At 42.9% G+C, this 24,796-nt stretch overlaps 1 protein-coding gene across 9 annotated transcripts in view; it reads left to right on the top strand.

Moving 5' to 3' along the window:
• The first annotated feature begins 7,532 nt into the window (after positions 1 to 7,532).
• The window catches only part of NFIB (nuclear factor I B), a 255,890-nt gene continuing 238,626 nt past the window's right edge, over positions 7,533 to 24,796 (top strand). For 4 of the 9 annotated variants that reach the window (XM_069576579.1, XM_069576577.1, XM_069576578.1 and 1 more), the window contains exons 1-2: positions 8,197 to 9,386; positions 15,434 to 15,965. In XM_069576579.1, coding sequence (XP_069432680.1) covers positions 9,357 to 9,386; positions 15,434 to 15,965 — 562 coding nt within the window. In that variant the 5' untranslated portion in view covers positions 8,197 to 9,356. Of the gene's footprint in view, positions 9,387 to 15,433; positions 15,966 to 24,796 lie in introns of all 9 variants that reach the window. The other 5 variants (XM_069576584.1, XM_069576583.1, XM_069576580.1 and 2 more) reach the window with 2 other exon arrangements.

Genomic DNA, 24,796 nt, shown 5'->3' with positions numbered 1-24,796 from the left:
TACCTGCATGCCTATAAATAGTAGAGTTCTGGTTGTTTTGCTTTAATGATAAGGCTACGCAGCGAGGAACATTTCAGAATTCCTTTTACAACGAAACAAACGTGGCCTGGCAAACCGGACCCAGCAACCCGGCGTCAAGTAGGGAAGAGCACCAATCCCGTCTCATTATTATTTGGTGACGCGTCTCCCGCGGCCGCTCGGCCGGGCTCGGCTCTGGCGCACGCCCGCGGGGAGGCCCCAGAGCGCGGGAGCACAAAGGCACGCGGAGCCTGGCGGCCCCGCAGACTGGCGGCACCGCCCTCCTCGCCCGCCCTCGCCGCGCTCCGGCCCCGCCCGGCGGCACAAAGAGCTGAGCCGCCACTCGTGAGAGGCCCCCGCGCAGCGCAGCCCGCCACACCCACTCGGGCCCGCTCCCGCCTCCGCTGCCGCGGGCGCCCTAATGAATATGCATCACCGCGCCCCCGCCCCCGGCTCCTCCTTTCGGTTTCCTTCCCGCCGCCAGGCGGAAGCGAAGAGCCACGCTTCCCGCGCGCTGAGCCGGCCTGGGTGGGGCGGGGCCGGGCTGCTGGTTCGGAGAAAGAGAAAGCCGGGGAGGCGGCGGCCGCAGAGCGCGGGCCGGGCCGGGCGCGGAAAGGGTGCGCGGATGGCCGGCGGTTCCGGGGTAGCGCCGCCGCCGGCCCTGAGGATTCCAGGGCGGGGAAGAGGAGAGCGCGCAACCTCCCGGCCGTGCCGGGTGCATCAGCCTTAGCGCGCTCCGAGCCCGGGCGGGGAGGCAGCCCTCACCCCGGAGCAGCCCTGCTAAAACAACAATAAAACCCACCAAGCACACACGCGCACGCACGTACACACGCACACAAATACAGACGCGGCACTCTGGACGGCTTTCAAGTCAAGCTCACGTCTTCTCCAAGTGAGAGGAAGCAAACTGGAAATCCAGACAGGCTGAGGGGTTGCCTGTTTTTAGACTTGACTTTTACCGCCTTTTCTTCTTCGGGCCAGGAATTGTGGCATTGCAGAAATTATCATTAAAAACAAAAGTAAGAGCCTACTCCTGGGTTGCGCTCTTAAAAAAAATACAAAAGCGACACTAAAACAACTGGAGAAAAATCCACAAATCTGTACCTGAGATACGTGAAGTCAGCGGGCCAGGGTTCTGTTATAAACTCAACATCTCTTATTTATTGCAATAAGCAGTGGTATGTAGCTTTGAAATGAAGAATTTTATTTGCTTATTTGTCTCTTGCATCCCCTTCTATTCCCAGACAGATTTTTTTCCCCTTTGTACATTGTAAAGAGAACCTAAATGTCATTTCTGCTTTACAGGTTGAGCCATATGTTGGGTTTTCAGACCTAATGTTTAAAAAAACCACAACTTTGTCAACTTTAGTGTACATGCCACACTTTTATGATAGGAATCCGTGGATAACATTGTAAGTCCAAAACTGAAATGTAGCATTTTTTCTGCTTCATCTCCCTAACCCCTTCCCCATGATGGAAAAAATTACTGTACAAATGATACTTTAGTTGTGCCTTGTAGTCCATTCTTTTCGGAGCAGTTTTTTCTTCCCTGCACAGATTTGTTACATATTCTCACTTAAAAGTGTATTTATTTAGCTCTGATTAGTGTATTGGCGTTTTTAAAATCATTCTTCATTCCAAAGTGTAGTTACCCCCACTCCCTTGTTCCTGAAGTGGCAGGATAGAATTGTTAGCCCTCTCCCACTCTTCCCTCTACTTAAAGAAAAAGAAAAAGATTATGATGTATTTCTTCCCGCTCCTGTTTTTTTTTCCTGCCCTGCTGTTTTCACTCTAGTATTTTTTCTCCCCTGCCTAACAAAGTGTGTGTGTGTGCGCGTGTATGTGTCTGTCTGTCTCCCTCTTCCCTTGTCTTCTCTTTGCCAGTATGTCTGGGACATATTTTAATGCACGATATCCCATCCATTAAGTTGTGGTTGAATGCAGAGTGTGTGAGGACTTGGCAGCTTTCAGGTTGAAGAGGGGGCGGGGAAGCCCGTTTCGACTTTGACACAAGATGCCGAAGTGGCGTGATTGGAATTATTATTAGTGCTGTGAACATGGCCATCTTCTCCTCTGGTTAGAAGAACTGCCATTGAACTTGAGACAGGACAGACAAGATCTCCAACCCCCAACTCCCCCCTGCCCCCCCAACCAAGTACAGTAGCTGGCAGGGAAAAGGCGCCAAAATACACAAGATTAACTCTAACTTTCTTTGACAGGATCCTATAACACCATCCTTTGTAATTTTAACTTTCCATCGGGTGGGAAAAAGTTAACTTGTGAACCCATACTTGAACAGACATTTAAATCAGCCCTAAAATGGAATAAATCCAGAAAGTCATACACGCATGCTTATGTGGTTAGGAAAGAATGCACATGTAAATAAGCAGGGTGCATGTGTGTATCTGGGGAGTTCAAGATTTAATCAAAATCAGAATGAGTGTGACTTTTGAGTACATTTACTCTATGGGGCAGAGCACGGTGAGGCAAAGAAGCTGACCTTTAAGCAATCTAAGTAAAAACTGCAAAGAGTTGTGAAACACAAAACGTTGTGGTTTCCAGTTTTACATTTGAGGTTTGATGTTTTCATTTAATGGTATGAGAGATGGAGAAAGCACCAGTGCTGAAAAGTCCCTATTAAATCATATGTGGGCAAAGGTCAAGCACTCCAATTCACTGATACAATATACTGCAGATTCCTGCCTCACTGATGGGGAGCACAGGAAAAAGCGCTTGGGCAATAAAAGTATTAGAAGGGTAATTATTGTACGTGGTTGGGGCTGCATTCTTGTGCACTGGGAAGAGGTTTTTACTGGCCCTGATGAATTTTAAAGCTGAGTATTGTTGAAAGCTGTTTTAATAGGAAATTGATTAGCTGAGTGTTTCATACAATAAATGGTGACAGTTTCATTGTTTGATGTCCAAAATAAATTCTTTTTATTCTTTGGTAGACAGAGTCATCCGTTTAAGATGGTCAGACAGCAGCAACATAATTATGAGTGAATGTGATGTCATGAACATCTGTATCTTTGCTTTTGGAGCTTGTGACATCACACAATTTGACAATATTATTGCTTTGGAAGTTATTAACTTACTGTGTGTTGTAAAATATTTTCAGATGTATCTCAGAGACAAAGTTTACTTAAAATATTAATATGCATTTTGTATAGGCCCAGCAGTTTGTTTTCTATCATTGTAATTATGTAATTGTTGGCTAAATTTTATTTTGAAAGTTAGAATGAACAGTCTTATTATTATGATTGTTTTGGTTTTGAAACAGAAACGCAGTTTTCAAGAACAGATTTACAGAAAGGGATGCAGAAAGTTTACGTTGGTTTGCAGTGCACTTTCTACCTTTCTTCATGAACAATATAAAGACAACTTAGCCATGTTGCATAAAAGCTTTCTCAACAGCTCATTAAAGCCAATTTTTTTTTTCATGTCACAAAGGTGCATGTAGATAGGAAACAAAAACCAACTTACATGTAGAAATAAAATGATGGTATAGTTTTAAGTGTTAGCGATTTTGAAAAAGGACAATAGCTACAACTCTCACAGGCTCAGCAAAGAAGTCTGTGTGTGAAGGTGCCTGTAAGTTTTGAAGTATTGTTAGTGAACCAAGACAATTATTACTGTGATTTTCAAAGTTTAAAATCATACAAAAATTACAGGGCAAATGCTGACTTTGTAATCCCAGAAAGCAATGTCTTTAGAAGCTGGGAATCTCCGTTGATGAACTAGCCTCATTTCTGTACAGAAGTGAAAACCAGCTAAACTTAATGCTGGCCAGTCTACATACAGATTCAGTGGTGGTTTGAAAATGTGCCCGAAATGTAGGCACACTTAGCAGGACGGTATTTTTTTTTCTAAACAGTCGAGTACAGGCATTTCAGCAGTGACATTATTAACAGCGTCATTTTTCTCATTTAGTTTTGTCCTCAGGGGACACCGAACAGCTCCCCGAGGATGGGGAAAGAAAAAATCCACAGTTATTTATTCATTTCAGTGAAAGGCAAAGCGCTGGCAATGGGGGTGGGGAAGCTAACCCGTTGGGATTTTGTAGTAGGGAAAAATTGCTACCCTAATTTGACAGTAGTACTTTAAGGGCTGATAGAGCTGGGCATGATTTTGCAATTCCCATCAAGTACAGGCAATTTCAGTACTTGTTGGTTGTTTATACATGTGTTGTTGAGTGGATTTTTGATGTTCTTGCTTGTGGATATAAAATCGTGTTTTCCAGGCTACACATGTATGATTTTTGTGGTTCATTTGGAAGAAGAAAAGGTCCCTGGGCATGGTGTAGTGGATACTTGCAGTCTTGCAGGCCTGTTTCCTGGGGTCAGGAGGTCATCTGTCTCTTTTGTATTTAGTTTTAAAATATTGATATTGGCCATGCAGCCAGGGTGTGTGGAATTGTTGAGCCACCCCTCTAGTCACATGCAAGAGCTAAAAAAAAAAAAAAAAAAAAAGAGTCATCGAGTGTATTGAAAATGACAGCTTTGTTAAGCTCCAAGAACTTTTCCCTAAACTACTCGAGATTTACACCCTGTCACTGAATTTCTTTAGAAAGGAGAAGACTAAAAGGAAATCAATATTGGAAGACCCTTGAGATGTTATGCTCCTCTCTGGAGGTCAGTGAAAGGCTCCAATTGGGTAATACTGCTTACTTTTTCAAATATACAACTGAGTTTTGAAAAATCCAGTCACCTGAAGAACAGACACTCCAGCACTTCTTGAAATTAAACTGTCAGAAAAAAAACAAAAAACAAAAACTTTCCTCCTCTATAAGACGGCAGGGAATAGGTGATCTAGGGAGGAGGTCTTTAGGGATTCTGAAATATCAGATTTTCCTGTTGCTACAGAAGGTTTTCACTTCTTTCTTCCAGCCAGATTTTGGGGTGAATGAAATTAGTTTAACTCTTTCAGTGAGTGTGAGAGAGAGAAGTTTAGGAGAGGTAAGTACCAGTCTCAAAAGTGTTTCGCCCACTTTGATAGCATCAGAAGCTTTTCAGAGATACTTTCAAACCACCCTTAATGCCATGGCACAGAAATGCTGGGTAAAAGGGAAAATGGCTAAAATACCATATGTACCTTCTCACTTCCTCCTTTTTTTTTTCCTACCTGGTGTTTGAAAGATTGGCATTTCTGAAACCACAGACAGTGAAGTGTCCTGCTGAGAGAAGTCACGGTCTACCCCCTTCCCCCACCCCAGTCCCTCTTTACAAAAGGCTATCTTAAGAGTTCATCTTGAGAACACTTGCAGTGTCCCTGGTATTGGCTGCACAAGAAGCAGAGTTCTGGGTGGGGTGAGGTTGGGGGGATGTCAGCCATTTCACCCATGGTTCCAAGGCCTAAGAAGACAGTCAAAGCCAAATCCACTGAGTACCCCATGTCTCTGTTGCTCATTTTTTCCTCCCTTTGAGTTTCCCCTTCCTTTCTTATTTTCCTTTTTCTTGGAAACAAATCAAAACCCCCACCACCAAGTATCCTCCATGCTCATCCGTAAGTGCCCTACAGACAGGGAGAGGTTTGAACCTCTAAGTGATAGGCCTGGGAGGCCCCAGACATCTTTAGGTCTCGGGGGTCTTACCTGGGTCTGTTGCTGCTTCATCACCCCTGGTGCTGCTGTAGCTTTTGTGGGCTCTTCTGTGTTAAGAGTTGTCTTTCATTCTTCTTTTCTAAGCTCGTGAGAAACTTTTGGAGGCGACCTAGTTTGGGTGGCAAAAGGAAAGGGTTTCTGTTGGTAAGGGAAACTAGTAAGGGAGGAGGGGTGGCGATGTCTGCAGACACTTGCCCAGGGCTCAGCACTGGGCCTCTTCTGCCAGGGGACAGCGGCTGGTTCTGGGATCTCTGGCTGAAACGGAGCACTTGCAGGGTGCCAAGATTTCACTGGGGGTGGTGTGGTGAGGAGGGAGGGAAGAAGGGAGGGAGGGAGAGAAAGAGAGATGGGAGCTTGATTTTTAAAGAGACCCCGAAATAATGGCTTCTGTAAGAGTCCAGGCATTCAAAGAGGTGTGTTCAAGGACAGGAGAGTATTCGTGCCAACGGGAATGTCTTTTATGGTAAATTAACCCCGGTTAAATGGAATATTTGTTCAAAGGGAAACTCCAGTAGTTAAAGCTGGTATTATCAGTAGCGCTTCCACGCACCCACCCCCCACCCTTCAGACCTTGTAAGAGGGTGAGAAAAGGGCTGCAGCAGAATGTGCAACACAAAGTGATGTTTTGGGCTTTCTTCTTTTTTTAAATCTAGGATGAGATTGCTTAAACATTTCTGAGAGAAATTAGTATTTCTTCGGATTAACCCGTACTGTCACTTCATTTCTTTTATCTATAAAGACTGTCAACTTTATTCTGGCTTTTCAAAAGGAAGAAATGACCCACACAAAGGAAATTAACGTTGTCAGAACCCGGACTAGAGGATTCCGCTCCCAGTGGGGTGTGCCCTAAAGGGTTAACTTCGGGGGGTTTTCTAAATTTCCCCGACTTTACCTGTCTTCCCAGAACCAAAGCTCCCCCCTCCAACCCTGGCCTCCTCGACTCCCCCTCCTTCCCCACCGCCTTTCTTCTTTAGGCTCTTGCTTTACGGGGGCTGCAGCTGGTGGACTTGGCAGGCTCGCCTCATTAAGAGCGCTCTTTGAAAACGGACTGTGTTTGAGCATTTCCCTAATGAGGACAGGACGGGGTTAAAAAGTGACCATTTCATGGTTGACTTGAACCTGCCTACTTTTCTTGATGTGTCGTTGTGAAATGCTTGATGTGGATAACTCCCACTCGGTGAAGGAAAAAGTCACTAGTTCCTTCAAGTCCGCTGGTGGTGGTGGTGGTGGGGGGCGCGTGAGGAAGGGGTGGGAAGAGCGGAGAGAAAGAGATAGGAGAAAGTTGAGGGGAAAAAATCGAGAGGAAGCAAGCGAGAGAGAGGAAAGGGGAATCAGGAGAACCTCCAAACGGCTCCAGAGCACAGCTGGAAGTGGGGGCGGCCCCGCCCCCGGGCTGGGGCCTTCGAGTGCCCTCCGGGGCCCCCGAGCTAGGTAGACGCGTAGCCCCTGGCACTCACTTTTCCTCTCTCCATTGTCTGCACAGCCTTTGCTTCCACCTCTTCCCCACCCACCCCTGGCCGAAAACCGGAATTTGGGGGGCGGAGTGTGTGTGTGTGTGTGTGTGTGTGTGTGTGTGTGTGTGTATGTATATGTGTGCGCGCGCGCGCAGAAAGAGTGCGAGGCAAAGCGCCGGCCTCCACATCTCCGAAATCAAGTTCATTCACTCGGGGCCCGCGGCTCGCGGCGGGGTGAGGGCGGGGCCTCGCGCGGGAGCGAGGCGGGCGCGGCGGCCTCTGCAGGGCTCTAGAGACACACGCACCCCGCTAGCGCGCGCGCCCGCCCGCCCCGCAGCCCCAGGCGCGCTGCGGCCCCGCCCTGCCTGCACCCCGGCGGCGCGGGAGCGGCTTTCCGCCGGCGCCCGGGGCCCCGGGGAGGGGTGGGGATTGGGAGTGAGCCAGAAGAGTCGCGGGAGGAGGAGGACTAGAAGGAGGAGGGCGCAGGAGGCGGCGGCGCGGCCCGATCCTCCGGCTCCGAGCGAGGCCACGTGCACCGGGCACCCCCAAGGGAGGGCGGCAAACCGCGGCGAGGCGCGCCACTTGTGCGGAGCTGCCCCGGGATGCGGGCCCGTGCTTGGGAGACCCCGGATGGGCCCCGTTCCCACCCGCGCCGGCGTGCCCCAACTATTTAAGTCCAAGTTCGTTCAGCCATCCCCCCTCCGTCTCCCCCTCCTCCTTTCAGCCGGCGGAATCGGCGGACCGCGCCTGCCCCGGGTGCGAGAGTCGGCGCCCCAGTCTGGGCCCCGGGGCGGCCTGGGTGTGAGGGAATTTTCCATTCGTTCCTTTCTCGGGCCCAGTTCGGCTCAGGGCTTCTCTTAACTCGGAGGTTCCCGCGGTTTAAAGAGTCCGCAGCGAACACCGGAATACCTTTTTACAGGGCGGGTTTTCGGGGTGTGTACGTGTTGGGGGAAGGGCGCGGGACTTGCCCAAAGGGCGGAATGATCATTTATTTAAAATTTAAAAAAAAGTTGTGGTTCTATTGCAGTGGTATGAGAGCTTTAACAAATGAGTGAGAGAGAGGGAGAGAAGCAAGAGGAGGAGGAGGAAGGTGGGGGGCGGGGGGTGTGGAGAGGCTGGTGCAAAAGGAATGCGCGTTTGCAGGAGGAGGAGTAAAGCGATGATTGTGTAATTAAATAATAAAACAATCCTTAAGTCTGATTTGGAGAGAGCTCGAGCGGGGTCCAGAGGGTGGAACCGGTGAATTTTTCAACTTCCAAGTTTTGCAACGAAAGAAAGCGAGAGAGGGAGGGGAAAAAAAAGAGCCCAGAGCAGAAAGAGAGGAGTTTGGAGCCGAGCGGGAGAGCGGGATTTATCGTTTGGGATTTTTCAGGAGCGCGTTCCGATACCCCCGGGCTCTGGGCAGCCGCGGCAGCAGCAGCAGCAGCCTCCTCGCTCGGCCGGGTCAGACGCGGGGCGAGGCGGGCGGCGGGCGGGCAGCCGGGCGTGGAGGAGTCGGCGCGGGCGGCGGCCGCTGCAGCCGGGGACCGCGCGCCGCGAACCTCTTCCGCCCGGGAGACCTGCGCTCGCGCCCCCTCCCTCACCCCGGCCTCTGCCGGCTCCCCCACCCACCCCGCCCCCACCCCGGCCCTCTCCCGCGCGCGCCCCGCCACCCGCGCGCACTCGCTCACGCTCCCCCCTCGCGCACACACATGGTCGGCTCGCGGCAAAGTTTCGCCTGCGATCGCCACTCCGGGATCCTGCCGCAGTGCTTGGGGCTGTAACCTTGAACTTTCCCAGCGCGGTGACACATTCTCCTCGCTCTCCCTCCCGCCCTCTCTCCTGCGCCCCCCTCCCCGCCTTTTTTAAAAAAGCATTTCACCACCAACCACCACCCCAATCCGACCCACACCGAACCTTCGCGCACCCCCTAGCCCCCAACAACAACAACAACAACAACAACTGCAAAACAGAAAACAAACCCCAAACCCAGGCGAAAAGCAGCCAGCACCGGCGGCGGCGGCGGCGGCGGCCTCGGCGAGCACGGCCAGCGCGCTCGGACTGCAGGAGGGTTAAAAGTGTAGATTGGATTTCACCCCGGGAAATCTAGCACGCCGAGTGAACTTGAATCTTTGGCTATTTAAGGAGGACTGGGTTTGTTGTGAAGTTGCGGTGATCCAGCGCAGAGCCCTGTCCTGATTGATCGCATCGCGGGGCTCAGATGACTGTAAAATGAATAGATGAAATTCTTGCTTCTCGAAGATTTTCTTGGGCATCTCCGGGAAAGTGCGTTTTAAGGCGAAGTCATGATGTATTCTCCCATCTGTCTCACTCAGGTACATGTCTCAGTCGCTCTCTCGAGCTTTCTCTTTAGCCCGAAATGCCTTTGTTTTGTTGCTCTCGTCCGCGGACAACTAATGGTTTTAGTTAACCTCCGCACACCCTGGTAACCCAGCAGCAGAAGTGGTCCGGAGTTGCGGCGGGGTTTGCAGGGCGGCACCACAGCCGGCGAGCGGCCCCTAGCTCACAATCACCATGCGCGCCCAGCCCGGCACGCTGGGCACGGAGAGCGGGTGCCCGCGTGCTGCCAGAGCGGCTGGGCCGGGCGAGGCCGCCAGGGATGGGCAGGGCCCGGGCCCGCGAGAGCTAGCCCGCCTGCAGCCCCTGGAGTGCTTGCTGCGCCCCTGCCCAGGGTGTCTGCTGCCTCTTTTGGTTGCTTGCGCGCTGAGGTGGACTCCGGCTTTAGAGAAGCTTTGAGGGGCGGGGGGGGGAACTGAGCCTTAATAAACAAGCAGTGAACTTGGGCGAAGGGACTCCAGTAGGAGTCCTTGTGGGCGCCTCTGGACTCCGCTGTAGGCAGTGGGCGGGAGACGAAGCAAGTCGAAGGTTGTGGTCCGGGGACTATTCCTTTGCTTAATTTGGGGATCTGAAACTCTAGTCCATCGCGATCCGCACTTTGAGGTTTACCAGTGATCATGCCACAAAGGCGATCTAGACGTGGACTCTAGTTAGTTGGTCGGGATGAAAGTTAAAGGACTTTTAAAACATGTTCATTTTGTGGAGACCTGTTCATTTGACGATATTGGGGCGTAGGTTAGAAAGTAATGCTGGAAAAGTAAGGTCATTTTCAAAAATTCACTTTGAAAATTGTCCTAAGATTTCAGGTACAGTGTTATGAAATAAAATATTGGCTTTATACTTTTACAGGAACACAATTTACATAATTTTAAACCGATCGGTCAAATGGAAAAGTGGAGAGACGGAACAGACTTACCTGGGGGCGGCTTTCATCGCTGCCCGGCTAACTAAGCAACTGACGAACTAACTAAATATCTTAGCCTAGAGTTGTTATTTGAAGCAGTATTTTAAACCTCTAAAGGTGTGGGAGAGTTGACTGCAGCTTTTAGGAGGCTATGCCACGATTAGTAATTGATAACCATTTTCTTTGACATTGGCTTAAAAACTATAAATAGCTCAAGAAGTGTCCCCTAGTTTTAGGTGTGTTACAAGTTTTAAAAAATCCAGTATCATGATGATGCGTTTTTGTAATGGACAAATGATTAAGATTTCAATTGTATGACAATTAGAAGCCATTGTGATTCAAAAGGACTGAGGCATTCATAAATTGTGAATGAAGATGAAAACAATGATAAGGCTTATTCAGTGATTGGATACAGTCCTGTAGCTTTTTGGCTGACACATTTTTTATTGTTTATATTTTGTTTGGCATCTGAGTGTGATTAACTTAGATATGGCTATTTTCAGCAAATAAACATGCACTTTAATTTAACAAAACTGGAAAAGATGAGTTGCTGACCTATTTGTATTTTTAAGGCTGTGAATAATGGCCAGTAAATATGGTGATGAAACTGTTTCAGGTATAACGAATTGCCTTCAGTTGCAAAAGTTACCTTTCATATTACCCATCAGCAGGATTTTTTCCTCTTTCTGGTAAACCACATCCATTTGATATTATTTTTACATTATTGAAGCATAGTTCAAATAAAACAAATTGAGGTAAGCTTTTCACATGCAAAGTGCTGCACTACTTGCTCTCACCTGTGAATGATTGTTTTTCTGTATTGGTTCATATTGCCAGCATCGACTTTTCAGAAACATTGCTAGCGATTACATTGCATGTTTGGTTTCCTCTAGATATGAATCGAAAAGTCACTAGCTTTATCTAAATTTGTGTAAGTTAAAAATAATATTGTAGCATCGTGACATATGGGATATTAGGAGCATGTACAGTGTAGTCATTCGACTGTCCTATTAGTATTCAGGGATACATACTTACCAACACTAATTCATGATGACTGATATTCTCTACTGTTTTAATAATGTAAATCTAGGTTGACATATTGAAACTGTTTTGGGGATTTAAGGCCTAGATTAGAAGAAAAATTTTAGCTTTAAAATTCTCCCTTTAATATCTGTGTGACTTTATAGATAGTGTAAGGTGTTGCAGAAGTAGTATTAACAATGCTATTTTGATATCAGACCAGTAGTTTAGTTTTGTATTACAGGAACTTAATAAAAATAGCTGTAGCAAAACATTTTTTAGGATTATGTAAATACAAAATAGAGAAACATTCTTAATTGATTGAAAACTTTGCAAAGTGCTTTCGTTGTTGCTATAAGATATCTAGGCTTTAGAAAGAAGTTTCAAAAGAGGCTATGGTTGATATTTATCAAAGTGTTATTCAAAATTATCAGTATATGGATATAAATCTGTATTTTTACATCAGTATGAATCAGATGTAAAAAGAAAATTAAGCATCATATAGGATTTTGTATTTGCTTTTGCTAAAAATAATGTAAACCCTTAATAATGTAACTTTCACTTGGAATGATTGTATTGAATTTTTTTTATTTCACTATTTTTCAGGTTCTGAAGGTACATTTATAAAAATGGTTTATTGTTAAATAGCAGTGCTCCAAGAACATCTAGTATTTACTCTTCTACCTCTATATTGGTCTAATTTTCCATCCCTTTCATGGAGACCACTGTTTTGTGAAGAAAAATAAATATTTCCAGTGGAATTATGACTATTTACTTTTATATTTGAAATTTGTAACTAGGTTGTTTATTTTATCAGTTTAGTTTAATAAAGGAAGTTTGAAAAGAGAAAGAATTACTGAATGCCAATGTGTTTTAATAAAAATTCTGCAAGAGCAAGGTGGCCTATTACCTTAGCATAGAGACATTAGATATTAGCTTATTTAAATGCTTTGCTTTCTTAAAAAAACAATTTTCATAGTTGTTTATAGTGTTATTGTGATAACCTATTAATTAGGACATTTGAATACCTTAATCATTTTTTTGATGAAGACAAGTTACTATGCTTCATATAGATGCCATTCAGAATCACTACAGATATACTACAACTCAGCGTTAGAAAACAATCATACTTGGGAGATGGTACTTTAGTCATGTTAATACAAAAATACATGTGACTTATTGAAAAACTCTACTTACCATTTTTTGAGGATATCTTCGTGTCAGAAGTAAGCGTTTTACTTGAAAGGAATTCGCATAATAGTAAAGCCCTGAAAGATATTTGTAAGGCAACTGTGGACTCAGAAAGTTTGCTGCTTCTATTTATCAAAAGAAAAAAACTATGTTTTAAAACATTACTTGGCAGCATTGGCAACAAGCTAAAGGCAACCTTAAAAAAGCAGTGTTTTATGTGCGTTTGCTAAGAAATTCTAAATTTAAGCCCTCGGTGTTGCATTTTGATTGTTTAAAATAAGTTGTTAAGATTTTGAAATCTATTACATGATAGACGATTAGAAACTCAAACAAATGTAATCAAAGTTATATTTGAAGTCTTTATAAGAAAATGAAATGTTACTGAACATAGTACTTAAGGATAAAAGTACTTGAGAGTTACCACGTTGCTTAATATCTGTTAAAATAATACTGCATTTTAAAATAAAATAAATAAAATAATACTGCAAGGGTAAAGTGAGTGAGACAAAGCTCTTCCCATCGCATGTACTCTTTATGATTTCAAGGTTTTAGTTTGTGAGTATATATGTGGGTTTTTAAATCATATCAATAAATCATAGGAGAAGTTAGATTATAGGAAGTGAGTTCCCAAAGCATGAGTCCACATTTCCTCGAGCAGGGTTTCCTCTTGCATATATTTCTAAGGGAGATAAACAAAGTTTTTGTAGTTACAGTGAACGCTGAAAGCATGGCATCAGAAAGTGTATGGAGATAGGGAGGTCTTATCATGGGCTGTGGTTGCTGTGAGCAGGGCTGCCTTCCCACACAAAGAACAGATTGTGGTTTAACTCTTTCCATGGCCTAGTTTAATGTGCTCGCATAGTAACTGAATTGTTCAAGTCTCTGCTGGAAACTACTGATCGGTTTAATGATTTCCTCTATGGCATTTGGTTATGCCTCATGCTGTGATGTAATCATCCACATTCTGTATTGTTATAAAATTTTGATTTAGGCTGATCCTGCTCTCTGAACATTTCACGGCAATATGTTAAAACACTTGAAAATTGCATTATTGATCGGATGGGATGTATAACTCTTCTGGATCCGAACTATAGACTGCGAACATGCCGCAATCTTTAACATTGAAACTGAATATGATCTTGAAAATGAATTCGTAACTCTATGGGAGTTTGGGGGCATCTTCTTTGTTAGAGTCATTCATGATACTTTCATCATTTTTACCTGATGGAATTCATCAGACTGCTGATTAGATAGAATTTATTCCATATAGTTCAGGGTGACCAGTACTAGGCTGTCAATTCTAACTTGGGATATAAGTCATTAGAGAAAGTTATTTTGCGGTTGAGGTGACGATACAGTCACGAGAAAAGTGGCCGTGGTGGAAGTTCTCATTTGTTTCAGATCTGGCCTCACTGCCCACTTACAGTGTGCACGCCCTGGATGTTAAGCTCTTTCTCGGAACAGTAATAGGCCGGAGCTTAGGAGACAGGTTCTACCTATGGCAGGAAGTAATGAAACACTGACTGCTTTGGGAAGTAGCTTGAAATAACTGTAGGTGCAGATTATCTGCCACTCCTAGCTGCCTGTCTGCCTTACAAAAGGCTTGGATGAAACAGGCAGGAAAGACGCAGGAGCCTAAGGTGAACCACTTAATTCACTGGACGGGATCTCTCCACGTGCAGATTCACAAGCCCATGCATATGTGCACCCACAGCCCTGTCCGAGAATTCAGAAGTGTAGCAAATGAATTGTATTGATTCCACAAAAGCAGGGAGTGACCTGCAGTGCACTCCTGGTGTCACCCTGCCACCGCATGCAGAGACACAAAGAATGTAAAGTTGGTGCCAAGTTGCCATTTTTCATTGTTCACCTCAGATTGATTTTTAAGGGTTTTAGAATAATTGCCATACTCATGTGATCGGTTAAACAAATTAACTGACTCAGTGGGGCTTCAGATTCTATAGGAAGAGCTGCTGGAAGAACATCTGAGTCAATTCTGTTTTAAACTTTAGAAACTTTTATTTAAAAATGCAAGAGTGTGTCTGTGGATCTGTGAGAGAGTAAGAGCATGCATGCGTGTATTTTTTTTTGTGTGTGTGTATGTGTGTGTTGGGGGCTAGTGTTGCTGGTGGAGGGAGGGAATATGCTGCTCCAAGTATGGAAACCTTCTGTTCAGGACACCGATACGACAAGCTGTGTCCTTTGCCCACTTTCCCTCACTGTATACCAGTTTCTCTAGTTACCACTCCTGGAATGGTGCTGTTTCAGTGTTGGAATGTTGGACGTTTGATAAGAAAATGGATCAAGTTTAATGGCGCATGCTCTTTGTGCCACCAGCAGCCTCTTGCTGAGAGCATGCTCCAAAAGCGGGAACTGTGTGGCATTACACTGAGCATCTATATGCTTTGTGTTTCTGTGCCACAGAGAAGAGAAATGAACTGTGCCATCGCTCCTGCCTTCTGAACAGCTCTGCTCCGATTAAAAAAAAAAAACTCACTGTGTTCTTTGTAAAATGGTACTGCTTAGTGTTAGTTGGTCAAGTAAATATTTAAATATTGAATTAGGTGCCAAGCACCTTGGTTGCTTACGTTTTAAAGAATATAGGATGCATGGTGGGAATGAGGGGGATGGGGCCAGAGTGGAAATACAAACATGAATCTTTATTCCTTTTTTTTTTTTTTTTTTTAGGAGGGAGAATCAACCTGTGAGTCTTGGTGGAAAAGGGGCAGCTTGGCATACTTTATTTTCTTCTGGTCCTGCTATTTTGATAATTTTAAATAAGAAAAGAATGTTATTTTTATGTGTAACTTCTGGTACTGAATTGGGAATGGGTTGTGGTCTGATGGTTTGGAGCCTTTACCAAACTAAACTGACCGTGTATGTCTTGTTTTTCCCCCTCATCTTCCACAGGATGAATTTCACCCATTCATCGAGGCACTACTTCCACACGTCCGTGCAATCGCCTATACTTGGTTCAACCTGCAGGCTCGGAAACGCAAGTACTTTAAAAAGCACGAGAAGCGAATGTCAAAAGATGAAGAAAGAGCAGTCAAAGATGAGCTTCTCAGCGAAAAGCCTGAAATCAAACAGAAGTGGGCATCCAGGCTCCTGGCCAAACTGCGCAAAGATATCCGCCAGGAGTACCGAGAGGACTTTGTGCTCACCGTGACTGGCAAGAAGCACCCGTGCTGTGTCTTATCCAATCCTGACCAGAAGGGTAAGATTAGGAGAATCGACTGCCTGCGACAGGCAGACAAAGTCTGGCGTCTGGATCTAGTCATGGTGATCCTGTTCAAAGGCATCCCCTTGGAAAGTACCGATGGAGAGCGGCTCATGAAATCCCCACATTGCACAAACCCAGCACTTTGTGTCCAGCCACATCATATCACAGTATCAGTTAAGGAGCTTGATTTGTTTTTGGCATACTACGTGCAGGAGCAAGGTAGGAGCAGATTGTTCTTTCTTCTAGCCCGGCACACATTGCCCGCAGACCCCACGCACAGAGCACCTGGCTTGGGTTAGATGGTCCTGGAGGCCCCTAGGTCTCTTGTTCACCTGATCTGGGGAGAGTGGCATGCCCCTGTTCCTCCACTCGCTTGTCCACTGCCATGTGCAAGCCATGGAAATACACATGGAGCTTTCCTACCTGGATAGGCGTGGATATTTAAAGACCACAAAGAGATGCGTTTTCAGATGTCTTTGAAATAATACACCTTTTCAAAGACACAGAATAATCTGAAGACTATAGTTGATTACACTTTGCTCTTTGTCCTCGGCTACATTCTTTACATCTAGTCATCTTTTGCCAGTTTGAAAATGTAACTTGGTTTATGAATAGTCAAACTGTTCTTTAACAGTCTTTGTATTAGCTTCCTAACGAGGTAGATGAACTTTGTTCACGAATCTAGTGCTACTGCACTGAAAAATAGAATGAACATTTCCTATTACAGAATGCTTAAGATAGCCAGTATCAGAAAGTATATCTTATGCAGACTTAGATTTATTTAATTTAAATATTTCTGTCAACACCTACTTTTGATTGTGTAATATTCGCTGTAGATTAAACGGATTATAGGTCTTGTTTAAATAATTTATGTTCTAATATTCTCCCAGAGTGATTTGGGAACACTTAATACTGTCCGTTTACTTGAATGTAAATTCATGAAACTTACCAAGGAGAGAAGTCGCAGCTCTCCTTAGAGAACAAAAACAGAAAGTAGACTGGTTACGCTGGTTTAAAATAAATCTCAAAAAGAATGTAGAAACCGCATTCCATACCTATTTTAAAAAATCCTTGATAAAGAGAGTGGGGTGAATGTTGCCTGAATAATTTAAAAATAGGTGATATTTTTTGCTGAGTGTTTTCTGGGTTCATGAAATATGTTTATTATTTTTATTTTTCTTAATACATTTTCTTTAAGGAGGTGAGAATTTCTTTACTTCAAATAAATTTATCGATATTTATTGATGTGCTTGTATTAGCAACAGTCCATAGTAAAACATTAAAAAAAAATCTACTGAAAGTGGACTGTAGTTTAATCTACCATAGTTGGTGGTACATTTCTTAACTTGGCCAGGTGGTAGGGAAAGTGGCCTGCAGATAGCCAGGTGGCAGATGGTTATCTGATGTTTGTTATGTAAGTGTGGGATATAGTCAATTGTATGAACTTCATCATCCCAAAATATAAAATATCAGAGTTACTTTTGACTCAGAAATCTAGGTATTATTATGTGTTTTTTTTCTTTACATTTCCTTGGTATAGTTTTAGAGATATGCTTAAAAGTTAGCTAAACATTTCTAGTTTGATTTTAAATAATGGTGCTTGAGATCATATATTTGGAAATATTCTTTTTTTAAATAAAAGACTGCATATACTATTTCTATATGTTTAAAAGGTAAAGTTGAAGTAATGATGGTTTGGGGAAAAAAGTGTTTTTTCCCTGTGTGTCCTAAAATAAAAACTCATTAGCACATGACACTTAATTTGATTGACAGCTGTCTAAGAGGTGACATTATAAGGTGGGCCGTATATATGTGTTGGATTGACTGTAAATGTGTTGTAACTCTGTCATGAAAGTCAAGGCTGGAAGTAAAGTTTTAGAAAGTGGGTTATGTAACTTTTTAGTGCAGGGAGAGAAGATTTGCAGGCACCTCACTGCTGCTTGCATTTTAACTTGCTTGAAGGCTGTTCCTTGAGGTGTGCACACATGTACACTCACTCCTGGGGCAGGCGGCCAACTGTCTTAGTTGATGAACTGACAATAAAGAACATATCCTTTGGATCTGGGAAGATAGATTGAAGAAAGAAAAAATGCATAAATGCCTTCTGCATTAAACCATCGGTCGTGATAGTCATAAAGTTTTAAGTAACTCTTGGAGACCACATTTTCAGATAAAAAATTCATTTTGTTGTTGTTTTGAGTCTCATTTTGAAAACCTTTCATTATCTTACACTGCGCACCTAATTTATATCTTCTGTTACTTGTGAATACATCATATCTTTATAATATCTGATGGCGCATTCTTTGAAAAAGTCACATCAAGATGCTTCTGTGTTTTCCCTTTTAAAAAATTTTTCCTTTGGTCAAATGTAGATTAATTACATATTTTTGTGGTGCGGTTGGTTGAAGAGGGCATTTAAAAAAACTAATCTGTAGTCAATCAGAGAGCTGCATATCTCCCATCGTGACTTTTTACTTCTCCTCTAAGTGCATGGAAACCCACTTAAGTCTATTTTATTAATCAGGTAAAGAAGTATAAAGAAAAACACAAGAGAAAATTCAGAAAGGAAAAATGTAATGTTTGCAAAGAATGAGCAACAGAATTACCTTTCCCCCCTTTTTTCTTTCTTTCCCCACTTCTAAACGACTGGGAGGAAAACATGAGAAGGAACAGAGAGAATGCCAAAGATGGTTGCCACTGGCACCAGGATTGGCATCGGACCCTCTTTGTTTAGCTCAGGATGCCTGTGATTTGTTAGTTGGCATCCGCATTGCAGTGTGGAGTGATGTTACAATATATTGACAATTTCCAGATCTAGAAATGTCAATAGTCCTCTTGGTTATTTACACAAGATCACAAACTGCATATCTTCTGGAGAATGAAATAAAGACCAGCAAATAATAAAGTTCATTGTTGACCAACTTCCTGTGCTTTTTCCCTCTTTCTCTTTTGGTTCAACCCACACTTTTATTTATTTTTTTTTCATGCCCAGCAGCTTCAGCCTCATCTTTTTTTTTGAAATGTGGAAAGAGTTACTAGAGCTTTGACACAAGCTATAGTGCTACATCTGCATCTGATACAGTTTTGGGGAGAATGTATGCATTTTGAAATCATTTCTGATATATAGTTCATTAGACTTTTGCATCCCATGGCCGCAAGGCAGGATTTCCTTTAAAGCGAAATCTCTTTGTTATTCAGCCTCTCCTGTGCCTAGAGTCTGGTTGACCGCAATTTAGTCCATTTTTCTATTGCTCTATGTTTAGGAAAGAGTCATATTCAATATAGTCATTTATTAAATGATGCTACCCCCACTTTACCTAAAATACACACATCATGTGGGAGTCCCTGCATTTAAATCCATAAAATCATTTGACGGTATTGATTCAGAGGGCTGCGCTTCGGCTGTTTCGTTGCTACAAGAACCGCCATTTTGTTTGTGAAGTGCCAGGCGAGGGGGAAAAAAAAGGCAGACACTGTGCTGGATGCCAATAACGGTTGCCAGTGGCACCGAGGTTGGCATCAGACCCTCTTTGTCTAGTTGCTGAATGCCTTTGATTCGTTGGTTGGCATCCGCATTGCAGTGGGCACACTGGAAAGTTTTTGACAATCCCTGAATGAAAGCTGCTTGCTTGTTTGCTGCAGCAAACCTTAGCTGATAGAAAACCCTTCCTTTTATTTTTATTTTTTTCGGTTTCCTTTTTTTCTTTTTAAGATGATGACCGATGAAAGGAAAAAAGCTCTAACGTGTCCTCTGTTTTTCCCAAGATATTAAAGATGTCCAGTGATTCTTGGGCAGGTGCTACCTATTCCCCATATTGTCTTTGTTATTGCCTTCTTGAAAGCAAAGCAAAAAAAACAACAACCAAAAAAAAAACCAAAAACCAGGCAGGCCTTGCACAGGACACCTTCTCGGGACAGAAGTGTACTGTAGGATGCCCTGTGTGCTCTGGGAAGGGTGTGGAGGGCTAGCTGGCTGCAGTGACATGGAATGCACTTGCTAGGAGTGACTGTGGCAGTCACATCACTGCTTATTTCTTAGGCAATTTCTAGTTCCTTCAGTTTCTACACTTCCAAATTTTATCGTAAGCCATTGAGAGGACATTTGTTTTTTTTTCTAGTTATGTGTAGTAAGTAGTAATGTGTAACAGTGTAAATGCTAAAAAAAAAAAAAAAAATAAGAAATGAGAGAACCTTCGTGAGGAAACATGACACCAGGAAGACCAACAAAAAGGCCAAAATAATTTTGGTTGAAGTTTCCCGGATAGTTTGCCTGAACATTGGTTTCCAGTTAACCATATTTATCTCATTAATTAATCAGAAGGATTAGCAGGCTGCACAGAAGGAAGTCTGGCCTGTGGAAGCCTTGAGTAGCCAGTCTGTGTCCTGTCTGAAGGGGAAAAAGGCAGGGAGGGGTGGGCAAGGTGGGCTGGGCTTTCTCTGAGGGAAGAGCTTTGAAGAAAGAAGTTTCGAGATCTCAAGAGAGAGTAACTGTTGTCATGAATTTGCCAGATTCGAGTTGCAACTCAGCCTGACTAATTTTTGAACTGTACTTTGCACTCCTGTTAAACATGTTTTGGAGTGCTAGAGAGGTGCCCGGAACCTTATGGCTCTCATGAGAGAAGAGTTTCTGTTTTAGCTTGGTGGAATCCTTAAAATTGTGGATGGCAACTTCTGTTGTTTTATTGGTAAATGATATGATAATCAACGTACATTTTGAAGTTGTGAAAAAATGTGACTTGTTTACAGGGGGAGTTGTAATCATTATTATTGTGTTTGAAATAGAATCCTTCCGGGTTGTCACATATTATTAGAGAGGAAGCTAATGCTAACAATTGTCTTCCTCCCTCAGTTACTGACTTTTAGAATTCTTTGGGGTAACAATTGTTATTTTTTAAATGAAAAGCTTAAGTAGGTAATTGCTTGCAAGTTGACAGCATATTTTACCATTTTAATAAATTTTGCTTCATTTGCAGATATTTCCCACTACAGGGAAAATGAAGCTTTCATAATTTGTTAACATGAGGCTGCTCTCCAGGATGATTCGGTGTGCTTACATTGTGAAATGCTCAGAAAGCATGACGTTTGTATGCATGTTTGATTTAGGGGAACCCTGTTAAGTTTTCGCATCTAGAATCCTGTCCTTGACTGAACTCATGAACTCTGTGCACGTTTGTTTGCATTCTGGCTCTCGCACAATTCGCCAGATAAAGAAGGGCTCTTACTGGCATGTCTTGCTCCTAGGCTTAATGAGACCTTTGTGGGAACACATATTGTAAGATAAGATACTTAGCAATTTTCTCGCTGATAAGGCGAAAACACAATCCGAGAGGCCAGAAGTTCGCCCTCTTGGCCATGATGTTCCCACCCTAAGACAGTTTTGCTGGACAGTTCAAGAGTTAAACTCTGAGGCCCCAGTTGCCAGCTGGGAAAGCTTGGCATCTGTGTTCTGATGTGGCAAACTAAGCTCTTGCATTGCTGTTCATATGATCTCACTTTTCAAAGGGAAAGGGGAGAGAGAGAGAAATAGAGAAAGAAATGGAGGGAGGGAGAGAGAGGTATGATATTTGTTGTATAAATTATGATTTTCAGGTATTTAAAAAGTAGATGACCATCCAGTTTCTGGAGGCAGCAAAGATCAATAAAATACCCTGTTGACAGCTTTAGGTGTCTCTCCCCACCTTATTCCTTCTCACCATATACACAGCACTGCATATCTTGTAATAAAAAAAAAAAATATTCAACTAGATTATGTGTTTAGATTTTTAGATTTAGTGCACTCTGCTTCTTGGGTGGGAAAATAACTCCATATGCAAAGGAACCAAAATGATGTTCATTTTTCAGGAATACTGGTTATTTGAAACAGTGCAATAACAGGAGATGATGGTTAGGTCTTCCAGAGGGTGCTCCCTAACAGATAAAGAATGAGTGCCTATGGGCCCAGCTGGGCAGGAGCCACTGAAGGAAACCTTGGCTTCAGGCTTCAGTTCTTGAAAGTTTCTGTTTTATAAGTGGTGTCTGAGAGGTCTGTCCACCCATAGGTGTACTATAGATTTCATAGGGTTTTTTATTTACTTTCTCATTCTTCCCTAAATTTGGAATTTACGAGGGAACTGCCAAAAGGAAATTAAAGTTTTAATCCACCATTAACTTTTTCCTCTTAAGTTTGGCACTATAATTTGGAACAACAATCCAAGATATCTACCTAGTAATGTCTGTCTCCTCATAAACTTTCATTCTGCTCGATTGAACTGAAAAACTAGACCAATGGGCTTAAGAAACTGTTTTTATGACACTCTGACTCTTGCCATCCCTGCCGACCAGTTGGAATTTCAGCCCCTGAAGAGGGAGGGACTCAATGAGAAGATGAGCCAGAATTATCTGGAGCTGTTAAAAGTTGAGATAAGTTTTCTGTCATCTCAGTGGCTTACATGCTAACCGACTTTATAATCTGAGGGCTCATTACTGCTTTGTTGGAAGGTTAAGGTTTTTAGAGAGTGGAAATAGCCTATGAGATGCTCCTTAAAATAGGGAATTCCTACATACCTGAAAAAGATAGGCAAAGGCAAGGGTGATCCCTGGGTCTGAAACTGACTTTGGGTGGAAGCGTCTCTTCAGCTGATGAAAGAGTGGATTTTCTAGTTTGAAGTTGAGGAAAGTTTGACTTGTGACACTCGAGGAGTCTGTTAGTCTGTTTGCTGTGACAGAGAAAATGATCAGTTGATGTTGTGTTCAATGCAAAGTTTTCCAGCCTTTCTTCCTTCCATCCTTGTGTCAGAGGAATAATTTTAGAAATCTCAGAGAACTAGTGGTTGTGTGATGGGAAACGCGCGTTCGGTAGCACTCCTCTACGCCAAGCAGAGCCAGAGGGGAGCTTCCTCTTCAAGCTCACTTTTTCTCCGGCAATGTGGTGTGTCATCTCATTTTAAAATACATTCTTGGGTCCTTGAACTCTAATGATGTGATGTGGTTAATTTCACTGAATTCTGTTGTTGGGATTTAGCATAGAGAATAAATCACTGCCCTGCAGAGAACTTGCGAACGCTAAGTGCGTGTCTTGGAGGAAGGAGTCTGTGGGATTAGTTTGTGTTAGACTGGATGTTACAGGATGTGAGGCTAATGGGACTTGAATGCTTGGGCATTTTGGTTGTTATATTATTCAGAAAATTGGAATAAATGACCACCAGTTAACCAATGAGGTGAAAAGACCTTGAGGCTGAATTGAAGGCCACACATACAAGAAAAAAAAATCTTCAGAAATTTATATCAAGCAATGTTCTAAGAGTGGAATGCAAATTATTCTTGCACATAAATATATTGTATATAATAAAACAGTTAGATACACATATTCTCACTGTTTATGATGATAGTTTAAACAGGATAGCATTGATGAATCACAGATGAATTAAAGAACTCTGAATAAAGACTATATAATTGAAAATATGGGGTGATGGATGAAGTAATTTTACTAGCTGAGAGTTGCCTGGAGGTTGTTTATTTTCAGAATCCCATTTTAAGGCAGTTCAGAGCATGTAGTAAGTTATGGATGAAGAACAAATCAGTTGAAAATGGGATTTGTTTAAACAAGCACAAAAAAGGAAAATAAGAATTGCCTTTGAGAAAAAATTCCTTAAATATATTGGAATTTTTAAAATTCAGGTTAGCTTCAACTCCATGTCTCAAAGTAGAAAATTCAGTAAATAGTATTGAGTTGAATTATATAATACCTGTGTCTCCAACAAAACTGCACAAAAGCATTTAATAACCATCAGTTCATGTTGTGACACTACTATACTGATGCAGCATGAAGCTGAAGACTTTTTATTTTAAGCTTCAGTTTTTCAAAACTCATATTGTAAAAAAGTACATGGAGAAAGTTACTGTTGTTAACAGGGAATGGTAGAGCTTAGGACAAAAATCTGATCATGGGCACAGATGTTAGGATGGTTATTTGAAATAGGGTATATTCTGTAATTCATGTGAGTAGGGGATTACATTTATGTCCATGTTAATAACACGAGTATGTCAGTATGAAGTCTATGCCCCTCTATTAGTGAATTCTAAAGTGTGAAAAATGTTCCTGCTTAGGACAACTTGTATTTTATTATTCTGACATCTGCAGTTTCTGGATGGATTACCTTAAATTTGCTATGCTATGTTAAAAGCCTTGTTTTATGAGGTCGGTCTCAGCTTCTGGCCTTGGTGTCAGGAACCCTGCTACGTGATGCAACTTGCCTTGTTAGGTTTAATTGACCAAAGCTGATGTGTTAAAACAATTCATTTGTGCTGTAACTTATGCCCTGGCTAAGTTGCTACCTGAATCCTTTGACCTTGACTTGTCTGGGTCATGAAATGGCTGCAAGCTGTTTGACCTTTCTATTGTGTAGTAATGTCACTGTTTCCTCTTATTCTTTTATGGTAATAGCTGACAAAAAGCCCCAGCCCTGACTTTACACCCCAGTGGATTCCAGGCGTCCCTCCGCAGCAGCCACGTCTTCTGTTTGACATGGTCTAGCTGTAGAAGTGACTTTCTTTTGTCTGCTGAGAGCGATGGGAACAAATTTGCAGCCCTCATTGCTCCAGGAAGTGGGGGATCTTTGGGCATTTAGAGAAATTTGAATTCCTTCTGCTTAGATGTTCAGTTTTCGTGTTTTATGATTATTCATATCACCATTTACCTACCCCCTCTCTTCCGAGGTTGGCTTTTCAGCTTTTTATATTTATGGTTTCCTTAATAATTACTTTTCAACATTTTCAGCTGTTACAATAAAAATACTTTATTGTCACTATATAGGGTAAAACTGGTAAACTTAGTCATGCTTTGGGTTAGTGTAGGTCCTAAAATGACTGACTTTGAAACTTCACCTCTTAAACTTGTCTGGCATTGGAAAAAGCTGTATGCTAAACATGTAGGATTAGAACAAATTTTTAAGAACTGAGAGTCATGTTTTAACTTTATATAGTCCATCTTATAGTTTTAGGGGAGACCTATTCTTATGACTTAGATGGCTATATTTCAAAACATTAGTGAACCATTAGTAAATTTGAAGTTT

This window comes from Ovis canadensis, chromosome 2, assembly GCF_042477335.2.
Source record: "Ovis canadensis isolate MfBH-ARS-UI-01 breed Bighorn chromosome 2, ARS-UI_OviCan_v2, whole genome shotgun sequence".
NCBI lineage: Eukaryota > Metazoa > Chordata > Mammalia > Artiodactyla > Bovidae > Ovis > Ovis canadensis.
Note: the sequence above shows the minus strand (reverse complement) of the source record. Positions and strands in the feature narration are given on the sequence as shown.